General features: G+C 40.1%; 1 protein-coding gene across 7 annotated transcripts in view; it reads left to right on the top strand.

Annotated features, from left to right (window-relative positions):
• The window catches only part of lcorl (ligand dependent nuclear receptor corepressor-like), a 119,037-nt gene that overhangs the window by 35,195 nt on the left and 58,027 nt on the right, over window positions 1-25,815 (top strand). For 4 of the 7 annotated variants that reach the window (XM_043694096.2, XM_043694090.2, XM_043694105.2 and 1 more), the window contains exons 3-5: window positions 1,562-1,641; window positions 7,887-8,019; window positions 13,449-13,700. In XM_043694096.2, the coding sequence (XP_043550031.2) occupies window positions 1,562-1,641; window positions 7,887-8,019; window positions 13,449-13,700 (465 nt within the window). The other 3 variants (XM_043694139.2, XM_043694130.2, XM_087986796.1) reach the window with 3 other exon arrangements.

Below are 25,815 nucleotides of genomic sequence, written 5' to 3'. Positions count from 1 at the left end.
CTGTCTATATTTAGACTTCAGTGCACATACAACTTGTACTGCCTGCTTGATGCATTGTACCTAGTTACAAGGAACCCAGTATTTAAAATGATATGTCAAATTGAGTTTGCCACTTAATGAGTGAATAACATGTTTTGGCTGAAAGGCAATTGATGAGTGTCTCACTAACTAGAATAAATTTTTTTACAGTGGTGACAAAGATTAAAAGCAGAGTAGTAGATGTCTATGTGCACTTCAGTAAGTGTTCAACACTCTGCTTAGACTGGTTAGTAACGTTAGATCATGTTAGGGGAGCTAACCGATTGCACATAAAATTGGCTTGAAGGTAGGAGACAGGGTGGTGATAGAGAGGTGCTTTTCGGACTGGAGGCCTGTCTGGTGGTGTGCCACAAGGATTGGTGCTGGGTCCATTGTTTTTTTGTCATTTTTATGTAAAAGATTTGGATATGAATATAGGAAACATGGTTAGTAAGAATGTATTTGACACCAAATAGGTGATGTAGCAGACAGTGAAAAGAAATATGAGTACGGTGGGACCATGATCAGAAAGGCCAAAGAGTCGCAGATGAAGTTTAATTTAGTTAAATGTGAGGTGTTGCATTTTGGTAAGGCAAACCAGGGCAGGACTTTAATAGTAGGGCCCTGGGGAGTGTTGCCAAACAAAGACATAGGGTTTCAAGTGTATAGTTCCTTGAAAGTGAAGTTGCAAGTGAGCAGAGTGGTGAAAAAGTGTTTGACAAGTTTTCTCATTGGGCATATTATTGAGTGCAGGAGTTAGGACATCATGTGGCGGCTGTACAGGACATCGGTGAGGGCACGCTTAGAGTACTGTGCAATTCTGGTCCCCTTTAGAAAGGTTAAACTTGAGATGGTGTAGGAAATATTTACAAGAATGTTGGTAGGCCTGGAGTGTTTTGAGTTATAGGGAGGCACTGTGAATAAGCGAGGGCTTTTTTCCCTTGAAGTGGTGAAGGATGAGTTTTATAAAATCCATGAGGGGCATTGATAGGGTGAATAGTCAAGGTCTTTTTCCAGATTGGATTGGGGGATTCTGAAAGTAGAAGGTGTAGGTTTAAAGTGAGGGGAAAGATTAAAAAAGACCCGAGGGATAACCTTTTCATGCAGAGGTTAGTGCATTTACAGAACAAATTGCCAGAGGGAAGTGGTGGGGGCAAGTACAAATACAGTATTTTAAAAGGCATATGAATAGGAATTATTTGGAGGGATATAGGTCAAATGCTGGCAAATGGGACTAGTTCAGATTGGGATGTCCGGTTGGCATGGATGAGTTGGACCAAAGTGTCTGTCTCCATGCTGACTGACTGAGACTGTATATGACTGAGAGACTTAATAGGATGTGAAAGGTGAAGAGGTTTCTGACAACCTAACAGATAAATATATCTAAGTGACATGCTTGAGTCCAGGATAATAATGCTGCAGGACTATTTTGTTTTTCTTGACTAAATGATTGATTGTTTCTGTTAATTTTTTGGTAATTACAGAAAATATATTTGCTTTTTGGTGAGTCAGTAAAATATTTTTGTACTTATTTTGTTTGAAGACTGTGAACCCGAAGAAGTGACTGACTGGTCTATGAATGAAAACTGTTCATTTTGCCACATAAGGAGAGAAAAAGTAAAGGTAAGTGCAACAGCTATGGCACAGAGCATCTACACAACTAGGTGGATAAACAAATGGACAAAAAACTCAAAATTGGAGTATAATTGGAATATGTGAACCTGTCCATTTCAGCACAAAAAATGAAAACATTAGATGATCTAAATAGATTGTAGAATTCACTAGTACAGAAAAAGGGTGTTTTGCTACGTGAATCACTGAAACTTTAGTAGGCAGATATAATTGATAAGAGACAAATAGTCTGTTTATTTCAAGAGAAATTTAATATTAACGCAAGGATGGTTTACTATAGATGTACAGGATTGTGCTGAGACCACATCTAGTGTGCTTGAAAATAAAGGATATGACAAGTAGTTAAACTTCAGCATGAAGAAATTATTAGGAAAAAGTTGAGCATGTTCTGTGTAGGCTCTCTGATGTTCAGAAGAAACAATACATTGAAATATGATATTGAGGGTTATTGATAAGATGGATGCAGAGTGGTTGTTTCCTCTTGGAAAGAATAGAGCTAGAGGATACAGTTTAAGAGTAAGAGGTCTTTCCTCTCATCTTGCTGAGGATTGTTGATCTTTTGGAATTCTCTTCCTCAGATCATGTGAATAAACAACAGTAGGTCATTCAGCTTCTCGAGCCTATTCCACCATTTAATAAGTCATGGCCAATCTGGTTATAACCACAAATCCACATTCCTGCCAACCCCTCGTAACCTTTCACCCTTTAGCTTTAAAGAATCTATCCACACCTCCCTTCAAAGAGTTGCATTGCCTCATGTCCTTGTGAGGAATCATTTCACCTCGTCATTTCGTTAAATGGCTGACTTTTTTTTTAAAAGTAGCAACTACTACTTCTAGATCCTTGTAAGAGGTGACGTTCTCTTTTAGGATCTAAATTTTTGATTGTCAGCTATGATTCTCCTAGCCTCGTGGGTATAAACCCCTTTCCGTCTTCCATTTCCTCATAAGACAGCCCATCTATTTCATTTCAATTATTAGTTTGGTAAGCCTTCTCTGAATTATTTCCATCATTTTACATCCTCTTAATCAAGGTGACCAATTTTAAGTAATGTATTCCTGATGTGGTCTCACCAGTGTCTTGTATAATCAATGCATAGCCTCCCTACTTCTGTATTCAAATTCCTTTGCAATAAGTGATAACATTCTGTTACCTTTTCCTGATTATTTGTTGTACAAGCATGCTAGGTTTTTGTGATTCATGCACCAAGCAAACTGGATCCTCCTTAAATCAGAACTCTGATCTCCCACCATTTGAATGATGTGCTTTTTTTTGTTCTTGGAATGAGTAATTGCACATTTTTCCACATTATGCTCTGTGCTGTTTGCTAGATCAATGTCACTTGTTTAACCTAATCTTTTATAGTCTCTTTAGATCCTCCTCTTTAGAGGTTGAGTTATTGCATTCAGTTATGACCATGTTGAGTGGGTTTTTCGGGCAAGAGAGTTGAGGGCTATGTGATGGGCAGACAGGAAAGCAGAGTTGAGATCACAAACTGACATTGTCAAATGGTGGAGCAGGCCCGAAGGGGTGAATAACTCAATCCTAAATTATTCTAGACTTTTATTTGGTGATGGAGGTGCAGCGGAGGGTTGCTTTTCAGACTAGAGGCCTGTGACCAGTGGTGTCTCGCAGGGATGGGTGCTGAGTCTGATGTTTTTTATGTAAATGATTTGGATGTGAATATAAGAGGTATGGTTAGTAAATTTGCAGATGACACCAAAATTGATGTTGTAGTGCACATTGAAGGGGGTTACCTCAGAATACAGCAAGACCTTGATCGAATGAGCCGATGGGCCAAGGAATGGCAAATGGAGAATAATCTAGATAAATGTGAGGTGCTGCGTTTTGCTAGGGCAGGACATTTGGGGCCCTGGGGAGTGTTGCAGAACAAAGTGAGCCTAGAGGGCAGATTAAAAGTTCCTTGAAAGTGGAGTTGCAGGTAGACAAGATAGTAAAAGTGGTGTTTAATATGCATGATTAGTGTATTGAGTATAGGAGTTGGGAAGTCATGTTGTGCTTGTACAGTGCATTAGTGAGGTCACTTTTGCAACAGTGTGTTCAATTCTGGCCTCCCTGCTATAGGAAGAATGTTCTGAAACTTGAAAGGGTTCAGAAGAGATTTATGAGCAGGTTGCCAGGGCTGGAGGGTTTGAGCTACAGGAGAGGCTGAATAGATAAGGGCTATTTTCTCTATACAGCGTCAGAGGCTGTGGTATGACCTTTTATAGAGATTTATAAAATCATGAGGGGCATGGATAGGGTGAATAGCCAAGGTCTTTTCCCCAAGGTGGAGGAGTCCAAAACTAGAGGCATAGGTTTAAAGTGAGAAGGGAAAGATTTAAAAGCGACCCTAGGGGGCAACTTTCTCATGCAGAGAATGGTGCATGTATGGAATGAACTGACAGAGGTGGTGGTGGAGGTGGAGGATGGTACAATTACAACATTTAAAAAGTACCTGGATGGTTATGAATTATAAGGGTTTAGAGGGAAATGGGCCAAGTGCTGGCAAACGGGACTAGATTAATTTAGGATGTCTGGTCGGCATGGGCAAGTTGGACCAAAGGGTCTATTTCTGCACTGTACAGTTCTATGACTCTCTTTACCACACACATTATGTAAATAAAGGGAAGAATTTGCATACTTGTACAGCAAGTGCACTATTAGTCCACTCAAAAAAGGAATGCTGAGCCTCGTCTGGGAAATGTAAGGACTGTGGGAAACATTTAAGAAATAATGACCACAAAATAACTGAATCCAACTTAAAAGTTGAAAATGAGAGGACCCAGTTAATGACAGGTCATTTGACTGAAAAGCCCAATTGCAATGAGAAAGGAACTATCCTAAATGAAGCATAACTAAAATTAACAGAATGGGAAACTTTCAACAAGAACATAAATGTGTCGGCCATTCAGCCCCACAAGTTTGTTTGCTGTTCAACAAGATCACTGTTGACCTGCTCCAGCCTCAAATCTTCTTTCATTTCAGATTAACATAGCTGTCAGCTCATTGACATTTCAAAAAAATCTATCTACCTTTTTAAGTACTTTGTGAACTAGCCTGGGTTGGAGAATTACAGACGTTCAATAACCTTAAACTCAGTTTTAAATGAGCTCCCCCATATTCTCTCCTCTAGTTTGATATTCCTCGGCTAATGGTAATTAGATTAGATTAGATTACATTACAGTGTGGAAACAGGCCCTTCGGCCCAACAAGTCCACACCGACCCGCCGAAGCGCAACCCACCCATACCCCTACATTTACCCCTTACCTAACACTACGGGCAATTTAGCATGGCCAATTCACCTGACCTGCACATGTTTGGACTGTGGGAAGAAACTGGAGCACCCGGAGGAAACCCACGCAGACACTGGGAGAACGTGCAAACTCCACACAGTCAATCACCTGAGGCGGGAATTGAACCCGGGTCTCAGGCGCTGTGAGGCAGCAATGCTAACCACTGTGCCACCATGCCGCCACGTCGCAGCATCTACCTTGCCAAACCGGCTCAATCTTGAATATTTCAATAAGATCACCCTTCATTCCCCTAAACTCTACTAAATAAAGGCCTAATCTGTGTTGTCATTCTTGATGATTCAAACCGGTCATCCCGGGAATCAGCCTAGTGAATCTATTTTGGATAACCTCCAATGCCAGTGTACCCTTTCTTAAATAAGGATGTGACAGTCAAGAAGGCACATCTTCCACAGCTGACTTAGAAAATTTGGCATGTCCATAAGGACCCTCACCAACTTCTCCAGATGCACAATTGAAAACAAATTGCCCTGATGCATAATGGCCTGGTATGGCAGCTGCTCTGCCCAGGTTTGTAGGAAACTATAGAGGATGGTGTGTACAGCTCAGGCATCATGGGAGCTAACCTTCCATCCTTGGATCCATTTACAAGGCTTGCTGCTGCGGAATGGCTGCCAACATAGACCCTTCACACCTTGGTAATCTCCAGTCTCTTCGGTCAGGCAGAAGATACAGAAGCCTGAACATGCACTAATAGGTTCAGGGACAGTTTCTTTCTGACCGTTATTAGACAGCTCAATGGACACTCTAACCTCAATGTTGATCTTGCTAACTTCAATATCTCTCATACACCTTGTGCAATGTTACAAGTATACCACTGTCTAAATCTTTTGTACATCCTTGTTTACTATAATCTGCCTGTACTGCTCGTCAGCAAAGCTTTTCAGTGTACTTCGGTACATGTGACAACAAATGAAATCCAAATATGGGGGCCAAAACATTACACTGCACACCAAGTCTAACCTCACCACACCCTGTAAAGATTTAATAAGACTGCCCTATTGTTAAACTGCAAATTTTTGGCAAAGAAGGCTAAAATTTCATTTGCCACCTTAATTACTTGCTTGCACCTACATGTTAACTTTTTTCCATGAATATGAACATCCAGGCCCTTCTACACTGCACTTTTTTGGGACTTCTTTCCATATAAACGGTAGTCTGCCTTTTGAGTTTTTTCTACAAACGTGCACAACCTCACATTAAACTTCATCTGCCAGGTTTTTGGCCTGCATACTCCACTATATCCCCTTGAAGGTTCCCCATGTTCTCATCACAACATGAGCTCCCACCTATTTTTGTCTCAACAGCAAATTTGGATATGTTATGCTGTGCTGCCTCCTCCAAGTCATTAGTATAGATAATGAATAATTGAGATGCTAGGATTGATCCTGGTGGTATTGCACTGGTTGATTTCCAATGTTAAATTTGCAAATGTGAGTTAGAATAGGTAGACCTTTTCATTAGCAAAGGTGCTTCAATAAAGATAATAGTGCTTTGGATAAATTAAGAACTTTTAGCAAAAGATTTTAAAAAAGCTAAATATAAAAATTAGAAAATAAAGCCAGCTTTGAAAGGAGGTATGATCAAACACCAAGTCCATACGAGGAACAAGAAAAACTTATAAAATGAAACATTTTAAAGGATGTAGAATTATTTATGTGGGGAACCAGGAATATTGGTGATGTTAAGCATGCATCGATTATGGTCATGGCAATGTAGGCTGAAAAAGGGTAGGTGTGGAGCATTGAGATAGTTTTAGGTAAAGAAGTAGAATTGAAAGATTGAAGCTCAAAAGTAGAAAAAGCAAAACACCATGATAGTGTGCATCGTAGAATGCACACTAAGTCAAAGAGGAAATAATGTGAGCTTTTGTTCGCAATCTTTCAAATATTCTTGCACTTCTATCGGCAAATCTTCAAAGGACTGGATGGTCATCAATCTAGTAACAAATATATGAACTAGAAAACTGACAGACCAATCAGTCTAGAATGAGAGAGGTGCCATAACATAAGGTGAAAAATATTTTTAGGTATGAATTCATAATTGTAAATTTGTCCTATTCTGAGAATTGGAGATCTTTTTTGTAAGTAGTACTATAAAATGGCAAAAATTACATCAATGTTTACTGTATTATTCAGGCCTATTATTATTTTTAATCTGTTTACTTCAGTGTAAATATACATGTTAAATTGAATGGCCATGTGAAATATCAAGTTAATCTCTAATCAAATACTGGGATCTGCTATGATGCCAGAGTAGTCAGTTGAGGGTGCGAGTGAGAACGTGCTCTGCTGGTAAGTTTTATTTAAGGAAAAGTTGCATTATTTAAGTGATTTATGCTATAAATAAATCAATGTGTATTCTCTTTTTCCCCTCTTCTTCCCCCCCCCCCCCCCACCACCACCACCCCCATATTCTGTGTATTTAACCTATTGTGTGTTTTTACATTGATTTTGTGGACTTCTTGGTTAGCTGGAATCTTGGATCAACCAGCTTAGTCCTGGTGCCATAGGTGCCATTTAATAAAATGTTGATCATTAGCTGTACTGAAAACAGGTGCTAATGTCTCAAATCTGGTTGTGTAAATGTCGGGCATTTCTTAAAAAAAATTTCCATGTATCAATTTTAATTAAATAATACTTAAAAGTTAGCTGGGCAATTTGAACAGACTGTGCACTCATGCAGTGTTTTTTTCTGATTACCTGCTTTGGTGCTTTGTGTGCCACCATTTGGACCCACCTGACTTGACTGAAATGCCCACCAATTTGCCAGCATAACATCTGGCATAGCTTTGGGGTCCTCATTTTGCTGGATTGAGATATTGTACCTGTATTGTGAGCTCAATATTTTAAATATAAGTTTTTTTCGCTACTTTGGATTTTCTTCAAATATTTCTCTGTACGATTCATAACTATTTCTAGGACCATATCTCATCTGTGAGTGTGCCTACAACACTGATATCTACTGAGGAATCTTTATCTCAGGGGCAGTCCCACACTGAACAACTTGAATGCCAAGCAGACAAGTTTCTTAATGCTATCTTTCACAAAAAAGGTATAATGCTTTTCCTGATCTTCATATTAAGGCTTAATGAAGGTTTAGTTTTAATTTGAAATACTATGTTAAGCTAACTATGTTCATTATTGATTGCCGTGTATTTCAATGTATGAAGTTAATATGGGCTGAGTTATAATGATGGATGAAACAGAATTCCTAATTCACACAATGTTTTTTGCCCAAGAGATTATGCATCATAGTTTTGGACCCCCAGTTTATATATTCTATGCAGTATCTTTGTTGTCTGATTTAAAAATTGTTAAATCTTTTCATAAAGATGTATCAGCTCCATCTAGTGGCTATATAAATTGTCATTTTAATGGCTTTGTAGGCCTGGAATTCTCTGGATTGGCATAAATGGCAATTTCAGCCAAAATTTATGCCAGTCTTTACACTGTTCACAATGCAGCAACTTACAGTGCAATTTCCAGTGAATCTTATTGGCACATGCGGCATATGAAGCAACAAACTTAGAGGAGGCATAACTAGCTGTGGGCCCTAGGAAGCATGGGCGGCACCATATCAGGATCACATCCGATCAAGACCAAAGGTGAGTCTTGGGAATTGTGGTAAGTGGAACAGGATTCCCTCTTTCAGTCTATTTCAGTTAAAAATTACTTGAAATGTTATTTCCCATGTCTTAACTATGTCTCTCTCTTTGCAGTGAGATCTACTAAGAGGAGGGCTAGCTGTTTCCTTGCAAGAGATCTGCAAGGTGCCTTTGGAATAAATTAAGCTGGGGAGGGGCTGGCTTAGGCAGTCAAGTTGCTTCTCCCTGTAAATTTAGTCCAGGTGCCTGGATGAAGACCTTCTGAATTTCTGTGATCTACCCATCCCACTGTCAGATTCCTGAATAATGTTGTTAAACAATTCATCTGTGGTGATCAGGGCTGGAGAGGTAAGACACTTATTATCTCCCTTTCAAAGATCAGACGTGGGCATCGGTTTTCAAATGTTGGTTGAGAAGTAATCAAATGTTGTCTTTTCAGTATTGCCAGATGACCGATCTTTAAAATACAGATTCCAAACAATATCTGTAATGCTATCTCTGTCCATTTACTCTGGGGCAACGCCTGGAGTTGACCTGCCTCTTTAACTGAAATGTCTATTTTGAAGTACTGTACTGATTTTTTTTTTTGTTGTTGCCTATCAAATAACCTGCAAAGGGAGGACCTGGTTATACATACGTGCTGAATTCCCCATTTCACCTTGCAACTGAGACAATACCTAAAATTTCTATCTCTTTTCTCTTGGCAAGTCAAAAGTGTACTGCTCATGTATATTCTCGTTGTCTTTGCAGGGTGATTTGGCACACTGCTTGAGAGAAAAAAAAATCACTGGATAGGGAACTTTATCTGAGAACTATGCTATCTCATGTGGAAAGGGCCCTTCATCTCGTGAGTCGTCATCTGAGTTTCAAGCTATGGCTGTTGACATGGAGTTATAATGAGGTGGGTTCAAACTTCAGGACTTATCTTGTGGCTTCACTTTTTTTAAAACCAAAAATACAGTTTCATATATTTGGAATAGAGAAGTATATTCCTTTAGGAGGGAGGTGCTTAATTATTCTAACTTCATTCTTTTTGTTTTCACAGGTCAGAAAAGCCAATCCAGGAAGAGGGAGTTGTATGAGGAAATGAAACAGAAGAAAGGGGAAGATGGGGTGGAGGAAAAAGAGCAGCTCTAGGGGGGAATGGTGAAAAGGCTGTGCATCTTTATGTAGGTTTTGATTAGAGTGAGTGAGCATATACCTTCCTAACATTTAAATGCTGCTACTTTGCCATCCCTTACCCAAAACCGTAACCTCAGCACCCCACTCTCCTGGTCCAGGCAGCAGTGCAGATCCAGGCACTTAAACAATCAACTAAGACCCAGCATCGTAAGCTACCTGGCTGCCTCTTGACAATTTGGGAGACTAAGGAGTACTAGGTTTGGGGTGATGTATCCACTTTGGTGTGGAGTCATAGTTGCTAAGGAGTAAAGTGTCATGGAAACAAGATTTAATAGGTTTGTCCCCTGACATAGATATTTTTGGATCACCGCAAGTATGTGTGCTGTTTGTGCTCTGTTGCCAATCGTTTTCAGCAGTTCACACGATGACAGGACAAGATATTTGTATCCTTCTTGGCTATATTATGGTGGCTCCACTGGTATTTCTGACGACAGCGGTCCTTAAATTTAGACTGCAGCCATGGGACTTGTCAATTCAATAATGTTTGCAGCTTTAAGTATATAGTGCAGGTGGGATGACGGGCACGCAATTGCAACATGCCACCTCTACTTCAGACTCCTCCAACCTGGCATGAGGCAAATGAGAATAAGCTTCTAGGAAACTCCCTCCAAAGATGCAGCCAGCTGTGGCTCCACCCCAGGAGCAAGCTACTGTGTCAAGAGTTTGTTCAGCCCCATGCCCCTTCACCCAGCATTAAGCAGTCAATCTCCCTATGGCAATGATCTCATCAGAATTTTCAAAAACAGTTTCTAAGGATGAAGAAACGCTAAAACAATATATACAGGCATTTGTTTGAGGTTGGAATGCTTCAGTTTGATATTTAATTGCTTTTCTATTATAGCTACGTCTTTGAGATTCTCTTGCCAACATTCCATTGAGGGTACTTGATTATATGTTGGCCTAAATGCCAAAACTTTGAAGGGTCAATTGTTTCATTGTTCAGCACTATAGATGATTCTGAAATATCACTTCTGTTGGAAGATTCGCATGTTTGAGCTTCAAGTTGCAATTTGTGTGACAATGGTAAATAAAGTTTCATTTTTTTTCATGGCTGGTCTTGACTCTTTGTGACCACTTTGCCAGTAGGGCCAGTCCACACTTTGAAGAGTTGCTGATGCCACTGGTGGGGATTCTCAAAGTGGGGAAATCAGTTGCTGAGCAACTCTCTTGAGAACTGTCATCTGATTTTCTTCTTGTTTGCCTCTGAAGCATGGAGTTAATATCCTCTAAATTAAAGGACTCCTTTTCTGGCATATTCAGACTGAGCCCTTCTTTAACTCCAAAATGTGCTCTTCATAGACACTGCAGACCACAACAATCCTTGCCACTCTTTCAGGCATGTAGCACAGCACGTTTTCTTTATTTTTGGACTTTAAATTACCCTGACTACCATCTGTTTTCTGCATATGCCCAGTTACCTTAATCCTGTGATGTGCAGGTTGGCTGCAGGTGATGTATGCTTGTCAGCATCGATGTATTTATTTGAATCATCAAGTTGGGGTAATTGCAAATGTTAATGACCATATCTTTTCATTTGTGACTTTAAACTCTGAACTTCAATGAGGAAAAACAATTTTTACCATGATGGCAGCTTAATTTCACAAGCAAGTATTGAGATATTATCGTATGATGTACTCCTAGCATAGTTACCAGAGAAACCAACAAAATTGTGAAAATTGCTGTGGAGGTGATGTCATACTAGATGAAATTGGCTATCAAATTGCAGGCATTTGGAGTTCCTCTGCTGATTTTTGCAAAGAGTGGAATGATCAGAGCAATCCAGAACCATGGTATTCTGCATACCCATTGATGACATAATGGGAAACCTCATTTGAGGCTTTTTGCAGAATTTCACACATGACCAGACACTCTTCTCCAACAGGTCCTCGTATGACCTTCAGGCATGGTACACTCTCTGGGAGATGATAACGTGACTTCAGTTACCTATTATGATGCCTCACTGTACTATCTCCACATTCTTTTCATCCTCCATTTTCAAAAGCTGAACTGGTGAATGGTTAAGGAGGCATGCCATTGGAAATTGTTCTGCTTGACATGCAAAGTGGTAAATTTTCTTGTGATCTAAGAATCTGAGGTTTCAGGCTTGGAGAAATAAGATTTAAAAGTATTGCCTCAGAGCTAGAGGTTAGATGGCCTGTTTTAAAAAAAAAACAGGTTGTCATAAGGAATATTAGTAACCAATGTTCTCATTTCTCTGCAGCCATCAGAAAATCCAAGAAATAACCCACAAAAACTAATCTTTACATGAAAAAATGTTAGGTCAGTGGCCATTAGAAGGTTAAGAGATGTGGTTTAGATGATTATAGCATTTAGTGTAACATAAGATCAACACGTTTGCCTCTCCAAATGGGCTTTGACAAGTGCTACATAACAGACTGGCAAATAAGATAAGGGCCCATGATGTTAGGGGCAAGGTACCAGCATGGATAAAGGACTGGCAGAAGGCAGAGTGTCAAGATAAATCTTTTTCAGGATGGCAGCCAGTGACAACTAGAATTCTGCAGGGACTAGTGTTGGGACCACAACTAATCATATTATACGAACAGTCTCGATGAAGGAATTGAGGGCATCTTGGATAAGTTCTGAGATGACACTGGTGGAGGAAAAGATGGTGTTGAAGAGGTGGTGAAGCTGCAGAAGGACTTGGATAGGTTTAGGAGAGTGGGCAAAAAAGTGGCAGATGGAATGCAATATGGGAAAGTGTAAGGTTGTACACTTTAGGAGGAAGAATCAAAGTGTAGATTACTATAAATGAGGAAAGGCTTCAGAAGTCTGGAACGAAGAAGAACTTGGGACTCCTAGTTCAGGATTCTGTTAACATGGAGATTCATTAGGCAGTTAGGAAGGCAACTGCAATGTTAGCGTTCATTTGGAGAGGACTAGAATACAAGAGCAGAGATGTACTGGTGAGGCTGTGTAAGGCTCTGGTCAGACCACATTTAGGATATTGTGAGCAGTTTTGTGACCCTTATCTAAGGAAAGATGTGCTGGTGTTGATGGGGGTCCAGAGGAGGTTTACAAGAATGATCTTGGAGGTGAAGGACTTGTCTTATAAGGAGCAATTGAGGACTTTGGGTCTGTACTCTGTGGAATTTAGAAGGATGAGAGGAGTGGTCGAAACTTACAGGATATGGAGAGGCCCAGATAGTGGATGTGGAGAAGATGGTTCCACCAGTAGGAGAGATTAGGATCTGAGAACACAGCCTCACAGTGAAGGGATGAGCCTTTAGAACTGAAATGAGGGATTTCTTTTCCTAGAGGCTGGTGAACCTGTGGAACTTGTTGCTACAGAAGGCTTATGGAGGCAAAGTCATGGAGCGTATTTAGGGTGAGGTAGATTCTAGATTAGTAAGGGATCAAAGGTTCCTGGGCAAAGGCAGGAGAATGGAGTTGAGAAACGTCATCAGCTCTGACTGAATGATGGAGCAGACCCAATGGGCCAAATGGCCTAAATCTATGTCCTTACAAATCAATTGTGCTTAAAATACCTCCATCTTTGTTGGACATCTGTATTTGTGCCATTATTATCAACCAGTGTTTAGAAGAAATTTATTCGCGTTCAGCTAATGTATGGATCAAGGGAAATTTAATTCTGTATTATATGCCTTTATAATATACCAAACTGTTAATTTTCAATTATATTTCCATTAATATGTAAATGTAATTCTTTTAGATCTTCCTCAGAACTGTGATCGCAACATTCCTCTAGTTGCTCAGGAAATAATGAAAAGAATGATTCGTCAATTTGCAATTGAATATATATCCAGAAGTAATCACGCTCATGAAGCTCAGACTGGATCAACTGATGAATCTATTTCAATCTCAAATGATCCACCTGCCAAGCAAACCCAGAACTTTCACCAGGAGCAGGAAGGACCCCTCGACCTCACTGTGAATAAAAGTCATCAGAAAAGTTTTCAACAAGGTAATTCCATTCCTTTCCTGTTGAATGAGTTCAGAATTCATTGTGTGTACATTTATGAAAGAAATCCTTGAGCCAAACGTTATTTGGGGGCAAAGGATAATTTAGCAGGTTACCCCAAATGTTCACCATTTTTTTCTGTGTAAGCCACCACCAAATCATTAGTGTTCATTTTATGGCTAGATCTGAATTCATTGCATCTCAGTGATACTGTGTCACTCTCTCTTGCATTCTATCAATTCTAAGTGCATGCCCACAATTTAGGTAGTCAAGGAACACTCTGACTGAGAATTTAAACAATTTCCCTTCTCTGTACCCCCTCTGCCACCCTTTCCAAATACCAATTAACTGTCACAATCTATAATCAATCAAACTATGCAAATAAACAAAAATGGTTTTTTTATATCCAATTTTCCTCCCCATTGTGTCCGGACCAAGGCAGCTCAATTGGATGACTGTTCTTAATCCTAGGCATATTATTTCTATTGAAATATTTTAGCACATTTTCATCATTCACTGAATCATAAGCATATTGTATAGAGGAACCGTTGATAAATGGTGAAGTGGACACAGGAACTTGTCATTGGTTAAGGACTGCATGGGCTCTCAGTTGGTACCTTTTTAAAACTTCTAATCCGTGGCCATAGACGTAACGGAATAGCTACAGAGGTGAAATAATCAAGGGAGATGTCTAATGGAATTCCCACTCAAAGAAATATTTTCACCTGTAGTATAAATAACCAATGTCTTTGTTTACAATTTCTCTCTGAAATTTGACCCTGTTCCAGTTCTCTATTCCTTTGATGCAAGGAGGAGTACTGCACAAAGAGAACTATTTGTACATCCAGATTAACGTAAACAGGATGTTCACTATAACCATCTCAGACCCTGAGCTTTGAGTGATAGGGAATTTGGTTTTGTTTACTGGAGGGAAGTTTTCCTTTTGGAATAATTGTTATAAACATGTTATGAGATGCTTTTAAAACTCGATCTTCCAAAGTAACAGAGGTCTGCATTGACTATTACCTGTTTTTGTGCAGTGACAATTTATATTTTATTCCCTAATATATAAATTGTATAAGTTTTCTAAATTTAATTTGCTGCATCTGGCTCATCTATGAATGATGCACTGAAAGTCTAAAAGACTACTATAAGACAGACAGACACATCATTAAAATCCTTTCTCAAAAGCTGAAGAGATTGTGGAACTGAGACTTGAAATTACGTGAGATTGAATATACTACAGATTACAGCACAAGTGATCGCCATCTCGGAACATAAAATGCAGTTAGTTCTTAAGTTAAATTTGTATCATAGTATTACTGAAGATCCAGCCTATTTTAGACCACAAGTGAAGATGCAGATTCTAGTTTTAATTCTATACTCTGCAAATCAGCTGAACATTGATCCAACTTGTGTTAAAAAATATGTTGAATTTTGTGTAGCCTTGATCTCTGTGAAATATCTCTGTATAGCTTGTTTTGTATTAAGTTTGTCATGCTTTCTTATTGGCTGATCCATTTTAGTGCATTACAACCAAAAAACCTACAGAGAAAGTGACTTGAAAAGAACATTGCAACTAACATTTTCAGTTTTAATCTTATCCACTTGAACATTACTTTTTCAGTTGTTCAGGATTTGTTTGCCTGGGTTGTTAAGTGCAATACAGTTGTGTTGTTTTGTAGACCTCAAAGATATTCTGTATATCTCCTACAGCAGGACAATTTGTCACATGTGGTCAGAGTTACCTAATGGTAAGCTGTTGTTAATTTCTGGTCAGCCATCACATGGAAAAAGGAATGGGGAAACAACAATCTCAGAATTAAGTGCAAAAGAGCATATGGCCCATCGTGATCATACTTGTTCTCCAAATGAGCGTTGTGACTTATTGCCTTTTCTTGAGCCCTGCATGTTATTCCTATTTAGATAAACATCTGATGCCATCTTTAATGCTTGATTGAAACTGGCTCCATTATAGTTCCAGCCAAAGCATTGCAGAACCAAACCACTTGCGTGAATATGTTTCCTCTCTCATTTACTTACTTTGTAAATCAATTCAAATTTGTGCCCTCTTTATCAATTTGTGCAAATGGCAAAAGTTTATCCCTGTCTGCTGTCTCCAGATCAATCATGACATTGAAACTTCAATGAAGTTTGCCCTAAGCATTCTAGTCTCTGTGGACATCCGTCCCAATTTCTCTGGAGCTTTTTATGTAAACCTGTTCTGTGCTTGTTTGAATGCATTTGAGTCCTTTCTAAAGCGTAGGGTCCAAACACTACACAGTACTGCTGCTAATTAGTGTCTTATACAGATTCTGCCAAATCCACCTGGTGTTATATTCTCAGCCACTATTTAATCCCTGGGATACTGAATGCTTTACTACATTTTCCACTTGTCCTGCCACCTTGACTTATACACCAGTACCCCCAGGTCTTTCTGCTACTGTATACCCTTTAGAGTAGCACCCTTTTTTAATACTGTTGAAATGTTCTTTGTACCAGAATGTACGTCTCATTTCTCTGCATTGAACTTCATTTGCTACCTAATCACTCAATCCAGAAACTTGTCAGTCTACTTTTGAAGTTCTGCACTTTGCTCCTCAGTTTACGAAGCTGTCAAGTTTGAATCATCCGACTTTTGAAATGGTTTCCTTCAGTCCAGGGTTGAGAACAATTAATATAAATCAGGAAAAGCAAGGTTCCAAGGCTAACCCTTAGGGGATGCCACTGTAAACATTGTTCCAGCCTGAAAAATATCCATTAACAATTATCTTTTCCTATCACTCGGCCGATGTTACTGTGTTGCTTTATTTCACAAGGCTGTTATGTGGCATTGTATTGAATATCTTTAGGAAATCAATGTAGGTAATTAAGCCATTTTTGGCTTTGATAGTTTAAAACCTTTGCCCAGGAGAGCAGGAGGTGAGGGTAACTAGATCTGGTTCAAAGGTCGAAGACAGGTGGATATCTGTGATCAGTGGTGTGCCACAGGGGTCGGTGCTGAGTGAGCTTTTTTTTGTCATTTATGTGAATGATTTGGATGCGAGCATAAGAGGTATAGTTAGTACGTTTGCAGATGACACCAAAATTGGAGGTATAGAAGGTTACCTCAGATTACAACGGGATCTTGATCAGATTGGCTAATGGGCTCAGAAGTGGCAGATGAAGTTTAATTTAGATAAATGCGAGGTGCTGCATTTTGGAAAAGCAAATCTTAGCAGGACTTATACACTTAATGGTAAGGTCCTAGGGAGTGTTGCTGAACAAAGAGACCTTGGAGTGCAGGTTGCTCCTTGAAAGTGGAGTCGCAGGTAGATAGGATAGTGAAGAAGGTGTTTGGTATGCTTTCCTTTATTGGTCAGAGTATTGAGTACAGGAGTTTGGAGGCTGTGATGCGGCTGTACAGGATGTTGGTTAGGCCACTGTTGGAATATTGTGTGCAGTTCTGGTCTCCTTTCTATCAGTAGGACGTTGTAAAACTTGAAAGGGTTTAGAAAGTATTTACAAAGATGTTGCCAGGGTTGCAGGTTTTGAGCTGTAAAGAGAGGCTGAATAGGCTGTGGCTGTTTTCTCTGGAGTATCAGTGGCTAGAGCTTTATAAAATTGAGGGGCTTGGATAGGGTAAATAAACAAGATCTTTTCCCTGAAGTGGGGGAGTCCAGAACTAGAGGGCATAGGTTTAGGGTGAGAGGGGAGAGACTTAAAAGGGACCGAAGGGGTCAAGTTTTCACGCAAAGGGTGGTGCATGCGTGGAATGAGCTGTCAGGGGAAGTGGCCGAGGCTGGTGCAATTACAACATTTAAAAGGCAACTGGATGATTACATTAATCAGAAGGGTTTAGAGAGATTTGAGCCAAGTGCTGGCAAATGGGACTAGATCAGATTAGGATATCTGGTGGGCATGGAGGAGTTAGACCGAAGTTTCTGTGCTGTACATCTGACTTTTTTTTTCATTGAGAGTTTATATTAAGTTCAGGTAGCAGCACAAGTAAAGAAATTATGATTGTTATATCAAAGTGCTGTAGATGAAAATTGTAAACCTCAATCTGTGCCTTCCCTTCATTGTGTCTCTGGCAATGGATGGCATATATTGTACTACTGGGGTTTCATGGCCATACTTTTGGGGAACGGTCGAAGTCCTGTTGGGGATGAGGATTTAAAAACAATTTTTAAATAGTTGCTATTTATTTTGATGCTTCGTGCTAAGCCTTGAATGTTTACCAGAATAAACCACAGTGACTGTGACTGAACTATTCTGTCGGTAAGTCTTACAAAGCTTAGGACATCTTCCGTGAATGCTTCTTTCTATACTGCTAAGATTATTGATTCCCCTGCATATTTCTTCATCCAGCTGCCTGTTCAATTGCATGTAAGCATGTTTGGTAATAGCAAAACCAAACTTGATGGGTAACAAATCTGCTATTGCCATTGTATTAAAGAAAGATTTACAGGGATGTTATCCAGTTCTTGCAAATGGGATATATGGCTCAAGAATAATTCAATCCAGCCAATCCATGACTGCATGTTGGCTGCCTTTGAGAGTCTTTTCCTTTTCACCATATGCTTCCTTATTTGTTTTCACCACTCCCTGTGGTAGAATTCCACATTCTTGCCTTTTGGATTTTCTTTTCTGAAGTCTCGATTGGATTTGTTGGTGAACATCTTGTACTGATGGCCTTGAATTATACTCCTCTTCCCAAGAGAATGCATTCTCTGTATTTACTCTGTATTAAAAACTCTTAATTTTCTTGAATGATGAAACAAACAATATCATATCTACCTGTTTTAATTTTCCTGGCAAATACTAATGCAAAACAATTGTTTAATATCTCTGGATTCTTTATTTTTACTATGATATTGTTCTGTCCTTCTTTAAGTCTTCCTATTCTTATCTTTTTAAACTAATATTTTGCCATTTCTTTTTGTTCCTTGACAATTTTAATTTCATAGTTCCTGTTTGCTGCTAATCTCTATTCTGTTTTATTACCCACCCCTTTGTTAACTGTGTACTCAATGTATGCTTTTTTTCTTCACTTTCATTTATTCAATTAAATCTTTATCTGTGGATTCTCATTTGTTTAGTTCTTTAATGGAATGTATTTTTCTTACACAATGAAGGCTATTTTAAATGCTCCCTGTTTGCTGATTCTGCTGTCATTTTTTCCCCCCGTGTTCTATTCTCATAACCTTTCTCCAGGATTAATTGAACAGTTTTCTCATATTTGTCCTTTTCTATCATTATCTTAAAGCATTTTAGATTACGGTCACTTTTGCCTGATGTTTCCAATGTTTACTTTTCGCATCTTTGTTCCCCATTACTAAGTCCTATCTTTAGTTTTCTTATAAATTGTCTTAGAAAATACTTGTGTAAATATTGTAGGAACCCCCATTTCCTTATTCCTTCTGCTCTGTCCAATTTCTAACAGTAGTTGAATGATTGTTTTATTAATCCATTCTCTAATTCTTTTTATATGTTGCTTTTACGTTGCTTTTTCAACTTTGGTGAATGGTGTATAAATCAATTAATATAATTCATCCTTCAGGATTATGTTTTTATCTTTCTGAAAGTTACTCTACTACCATTGTTACCAAGAGAAATAGCTCAACAGCCGCCTCTTATTTTTGGTCCTTTTTTTAATAAAAACATTATCCCCTGCCATGCTCAAGTCCAAACCTGGTTGAGGAGAGATTGATCCAAAGAAAATAATCCAAAGGACACATAGGGAGATGTAAATTTTTAACTGATTAGTGTTGAGGAGGTAATGCTGGGGAGTAGGCTTACAAATAAGGAGTCAAACTCTGCTTAATCTAGTTGTGAAGTGTGTAACCTAAAGAATGCAGATCAAAATCTGGGATTAGGCTGGTGGAGTCAGGTGATTGAATGGCCTTCTGGATCATGAATTTTCTTTTTTATGATTTGCTCCTGTTGTTTGGCTCAACTCTGCACTGCACTCCTATATATTATGGTCTTATGATTCCAATCAGCCTGTTGAGTTTGCTCCGCCATTCAATCGTGGCTGGTAATGCTACTCAACTCCACCCTCTGTGCCAAAACCTCCGATCCCATAACGAGTCAAGAATCTATCTATCACTGTCTTAAAAGCGCTGAATAATTGGGCCTCCATAACCATCTGCAGCAGTGCGTTCCACAGATTAGCCATCTCCTGGTGGAGTAATTCTTCCTCATCTGAGTTCTAAAGGGTTGTTCTTTCATTCCAGCTGTGTCCTTGGGTCCTACTGTTTCCTACTTGTTGCAACATCTTGTGTACATCCACTATATCCAGACCTTTTAGTATTCTCCAAGTTTCAATTAGATTTCCACCCTTGTCCTTCTGAATTCCAAGTACAGACCCAGAATCCTCAACCACTCAGGTGACAAGTTCTTCTTCCCCAGAATCATTCTTGTAAGCTTCGTCTGGGAACACATGCCAGCACATCCTTCCTAGATAAGAGAACCAAAACTGCTCTCAATGTTCGAAAAATGGCATTATACAGCCTCAACAGTACACCTCAGCTCTTGTATTCTAACCTATTTGAAATGAATGCTAACATTGCATTTGACTTGCAAGTTCTTCAAATTAGGAAGTTACATGTTAAACTTGAGACACTTCTGAACTAAGAATCTAATGTCCTTTTTTTACCTCTACTCACTGCTTTGTCAGTCACCTGATTTTCTGTCCATACTAGTACCTTGCCCCTAACACTATGGGCTCTTACTTATTTAGCAGTATCCAGTGTGCCACCTTGTCGCAAGACTCCTGGAAATGCAAATATCCAAAGCAGCTACTGGCACTCCTCTTTCTAACTTGCTTCCTACCTCAAAGAATTTTAACAGATTTGTCGGGCATGATCTCCCCTTGATGAAGCCATGCTAACTTAGGTCTGTTTTACCATGCACTTCGAAATACTTTGCAATGGCCTCAAACTTTACAGGCCTGAGGTCAGCCTAAATGACCTAAAGCTTCCTGTCTTCTGCCTCTCTCCCTTGTTATGTTAGCCATTTTCCAGTCATCTGGGACACTCTGACTCAAGTGATTTTTCAAAGATTGCCACCAATGCCTCCACAATCTGCTTCAGAACTCTGGGGATAATCCATGTGCTCAAAGTGGGTTCATCCACCTTAAGACTTTTCAGCTTCCCTAGTTCCTTCTCCTTAATAATGACCACTGTATTCATCTCTGCTCCCTGACTCACTCAAAGTTCTGATATTCTGCTGGTGTCTTCACTGTGAAAACTGATGCAAAGTACCTATTCACTTCCTCTATCATTTCTTTGTTTCCCATTACAACTTGTCTGGTGGTGTTCTCCATTTTCTAGTTGTCCATTCTCCACTCTTGCCTTTCTCTTACCTTTTATATAAATATACATAAAATACTCTTAAAATCACCTTTTATGTTACAACCTATCTTACTATCATATTTCATCATTTTTTTCCATCCTTCCCCCCCCCCCCCCCCCCCCATATTTTTTATTTAGAGTTATCTGTTGGCTTTCCACTATTCTTCATCCCATTATATGCTTTCTCCTTTGCTTTTATGTTGTCCCTGACTTCCCTAGTCAGCCATGATTGGCTCATCCTCCCCTTGATATGCGTTGTCACCTTTGGCATGAACCTCTGCAATACCTCCTAATTACCCCAGAAACATCTACCATTGCGGCTCACTGTCTTCCCAGCTAGGCTCGCCTTCGAATCAACACTGGCCAGCTCTTTCCTCATGTCTTTGTAGTTCCCTTTACTCAATTATAATACTGTTACACCTGATTCTACCTTCGTCCCCTCAAACTATAGGGTAAATTCCATATTATTGTCACTGCTTCCTAGGGATTCCTTCATCTTAAGATCCCCAAGTCTGCCACATTTCACATCACCAAATCCAGTATTATCTGTTCCTTAGTGGGCTCTACCACAAGCTGGTCCAAAACTCTTCCATGAATTCCTTTTCTAGAGACCTGCTACCAATCTGATTTTCCCAGTCTACCTACAAATTGAAATTCCCCATGATTACTGTAATGGTGCTTTTCTTAAGTGCCTTTTCCATTTCCTGATTTATTTTCTTCTCCAAATCCTGGCTACTGCTAGGAGACCTGTCTACAATTCCCGTCAAGGTCTTTTTACCTTTTGCAGTTTCTCAACTGTACCCACACAGATTCTGCACTTTGACTTTATATCACTTATTGATTTAATTTAATTGCTTCCTAATCAGGCAATCCCAGCCCCCGTCAATCTGCTGTCCTCTCTTCAGAGCATATATCTTTGGATATTTAGTTCCAAGCCCTGATCCCCTTACAGCCATGTGTCTCTGCCCACAGCATTGTATCTGCCAATTTCAAGTTGTAAAATTGCAGTTTATCTGTATCTTTTTCGTGTTGGGCCTCTGATCCTGGGCTTCATTTTATTCTGTTTAATAAAACAATTATAAGTTACAAGCCGAACAAAGCAAAAAGCATCTCTTCCCCTCTGCGCCAACTTCCTATATTACCTCCATTCCCAGGACTCTCTACTCTGTCGGACTGTCTCTCACTCTTGATGAAATCACTCCTTCCTGACTGTGCGAAGTTTACTGGTGTTTTCAACAGGCCTATCCATAAATAGGAAGCCAGTGCCCCTCTTGGATCACTAGATTATTAATCTAGACACTCAGTTAATGTTCTGGTGATCCGGTTAGTATCCCGCCAAGGTGGGAAGGTGAAATTTGAATTAAACTTTTAAAAATATCTTGAATTAAGATGATCATGAAACCATTGTTAATTGTTAGAAAAATACATCTGGTTCACTAATGTCTTTAAGGGAAAGAAATCTACTATCTTCACCTGGTCTGGCCTACATGTGACACCAGACCCACAGCAATGCGGTTGATTTATACCTGCCCTCTGAAATACCCCAGCAAGCCATTTGGTTTTATCAGTTGCTATGGAGTCTCAACAAAGAAATGAAACCGGATGGATCACCTGATATTGACCTAGGCACCAGAAAAGTCAGTGGCAGAAACATCCCTGTCCTCCCTGCAAAGTCCTCCTTATGATTATCTGGGGATTAGTGCCAAAATTGAAAGAGTTGTCTCTCATGAGTCAAGCAATAGCCTGGCATAATTGTACCGACATGTTCCAGACACCACCATCACCATCCATAGATATGTCATGTCCCATGACAAGGCAGGCTCGGCAGAGGTGGCAATACAGTGTGATACCTTCAGAAGGGAGTTGCTCTAGGGAGCCGTCAACATTGATTCTAGAACCCATGAAGTTTCATGGCTTCAGGTTAAACAGGCAAACAAACCTGATTACCACATAGCACCCTCCCTTGCTGATGAGTCCCTATGCCTCCATGTTGAATACCTCTTGGAGAAAGCACTGAGGGTGGCAAAGATGCAAAATATACCCTGGGTGGGGGATTTCAATGTCGTCCACCAAGAATGGCTTGGCAGCAATGCTACAGATGGAGCTAGTCAGATCCTAAAGGACATTGCTGCTAGATTGGGTCTGTAGCAGGTGATAAGGGAACCAACAGCAGGGAAAAACATGCTTGACCTCATTCTTACTGACCTGCCAGCTGCAAATGCATCTGTCCATGACAGTATCAGCAAGAGTGACCACCACGCAGTCCTTGTGGAGCTAAAGTCCCACCTTCACAGTTACGATACCCTCCACTGTGTTGGACAGACTTCGGCCAGATATAGCAATTCAAAACTGGGCATTCGTGAGGCACAGTGGACCATCGACAAAAGCAGAATTGTACTCCCAGACAATCTGGGACCTCATGGCCCAGCCTATCTACCACACAACCATTACCATCAAGCCAGGAGATCAACTCCCTGGTTGAATGGAGAGTGCAGGAGGGCATGCCAGTGGTAACACCAGGCAAACCTAAGAATGTGTCAACCTGGTGGAGCTACCAAACACAACTAGCATACCAAACAACCAGTGGATCTAGATCTAAGCTCTGCAGTGCTGCCACATTCAGTTGTGACAATTAAACAACTCACTGGGGGAGGAGGCTGCCCATCCTCAATGATGGAAGAGCCCAACGATCAATGTAAAAGATCAGCCTGAAGAAATTGCAGCAGTCTTTGGCCAGAAGTATGAAGTGGATTATCCATCTCTGCTTCCTCCAGTGGTCACCAGCATCCAGGCAATTTGATTCATTCCATGTCATGTCCAGAAACAGTGGGAGGCACTGGAGGCTGCAAAGGCTACGGGCCCTGATGACATTCCATCAATACTACTGAAGATTGTGCTCCAGGACTTGCTGCATTCCTAGCCAAGCAATAACACTATACTCAACAATCTACTCAACAATGTGGAAAATTGCTCTAGGGTGCCCTGTGCGCACAGAGCGGAAGGAACGCAGCCAAATAACGTCCAGTTGTCTACTCTCAATCCTCAGTAAAATGGTCAAAGGTGTCATCGACAGAGCTGCTCAGCAGTAACCTTAGCAGTGACACCCAATTTGGGTTCTATGCCACCCCTGACCTTATTACTGCCTTGGTTCAAACATGAGCAAAAGAGTTGAATACAAGAATGAGCCCTAGCAAAACTGGAAGCAAAAGGTATCAGGGCAAATTTTCCGTTGGTTAGTCACCTGGTACGTAGGAAGAAGGTTGTGGTTTGACGTTGTTCTGTGTTTGACGATATTTCAGCAGGAGTTCCTCCAGGGTAGTTTCCTAGGCACAGCCATTTTCAGCTGCTTCATCAATGACTGTCACTCCATCACAAGGTCAAAAGTGGGACCCCCCCCCCCCATAAGTTTTCATGCAATGTTCAACACCATTCACAACTCCTTAGATACTGAAGCATGTTCAAATGCAACATGTTCCTGATGAAGGGCTTTTGCCCGAAACGTCGATTTTCCTGCTCCTCAGATGCTGCCTGACCTGCTGTGCTTTTCCAGCACCATTCTAATCTAAACTCTGGTTTACAGCATCTGCAGTCCTCACTTCTGCCTCAAATGCAACAAGACCTAGATAAATATGGGCTTGGGCTGACAAGTGGTGAGTAATATTCACACCTCATACATGCCAGCCAATGATCATCTCTATAAGAGTCAATCTGACCATAACCCCCGACATTCAATGGTGTTACCATCACTGAATTCCCCACTATCAATACCTTGGTGTTATCATTGATCAGAAACTCAACTGGACTCGCCAAAGCTAGTTCACCATCTACAAGATGCAAGTGCAGAATATGATGGAATAATCCTCACTTGCCTGGATTGGGGCAGCTTCAACAACCTCAGGAAGCTTGACACTATCCAGGCAAAGCAGCCTGCCTAATTGGCATCCATAAGCATAAGAGTCCCTCTATCATCGCTGCTTAGTAGCAGTGGTGCGTGCCATCTACTAGATGCACTGGGAAATTCATCCAAAGGTCCTCAGACAGTACCTTCTCAACCTATGACCATTTCATCTAGTAGGACGAGGGCAGCAGGTACATGGGAATACCACCACCTGCAAAAAAAACTCCTCCAAGCCACTCCCCATCCTGACATGAAAGTATATTGCCATTCCTTCAATGTTGCTGGGTTAAAATGCTGGAATTCCTGCCAAGAGTACTGCAGGTTGGCCTGCAATATGTGGACTGCCGTGGTTCAAGAAGGCAGCTCACACCACCTCAAAGGATAGTCAGTGATGCCCATTTCTCATAAATGACTTTCAAGAAAAGAAGAGCTCTTGAATAGAATCAAGAACAATTGTGATGGTCTCTTCTGTATTTGTTTAGACGGTTCCTTTTGACAGAAGGATTTGTATTGGCAATATCTTCCCTTTCTGCATATTAGGATTTCTATGAACCTGTTGGATGTTTTGGCTGTAACAATTTAAGCGATTTCCTTACCTTTGTTTTAGTGAGCAGGTATGGGACTAAAACTTGCCAGGTAAAAATTTAAAGCCAAGTGTCCAGCTCATTTTCATCTATGCTTGACAAAATAAAATGAGGTCCTTAGATTAGTTCTTGATATAAATATTGAAAAGCCAAGTTTAGAAATTTGAAATAAAAATGCTCAGTTCTTAATATCTCTAGACCAGAATTTCATGATTTTTGGCTTATTTAATGGAAAGCAAAATGTTACTTATTCAAGGTCAGTTGCCTGAAAAGGATTTTTTTTTTTGAGGGAAACTTGA

This window comes from Chiloscyllium plagiosum, unplaced genomic scaffold, assembly GCF_037043375.1.
Source record: "Chiloscyllium plagiosum isolate Xiang-an unplaced genomic scaffold, Cpla_swu_hap1 HiC_scaffold_1, whole genome shotgun sequence".
Classification (NCBI taxonomy): Eukaryota; Metazoa; Chordata; class Chondrichthyes; order Orectolobiformes; family Hemiscylliidae; genus Chiloscyllium; species Chiloscyllium plagiosum.
The sequence above is the reverse complement of the archived record's forward strand: the minus strand, read 5'-3'. Positions and strand labels throughout refer to the sequence as shown.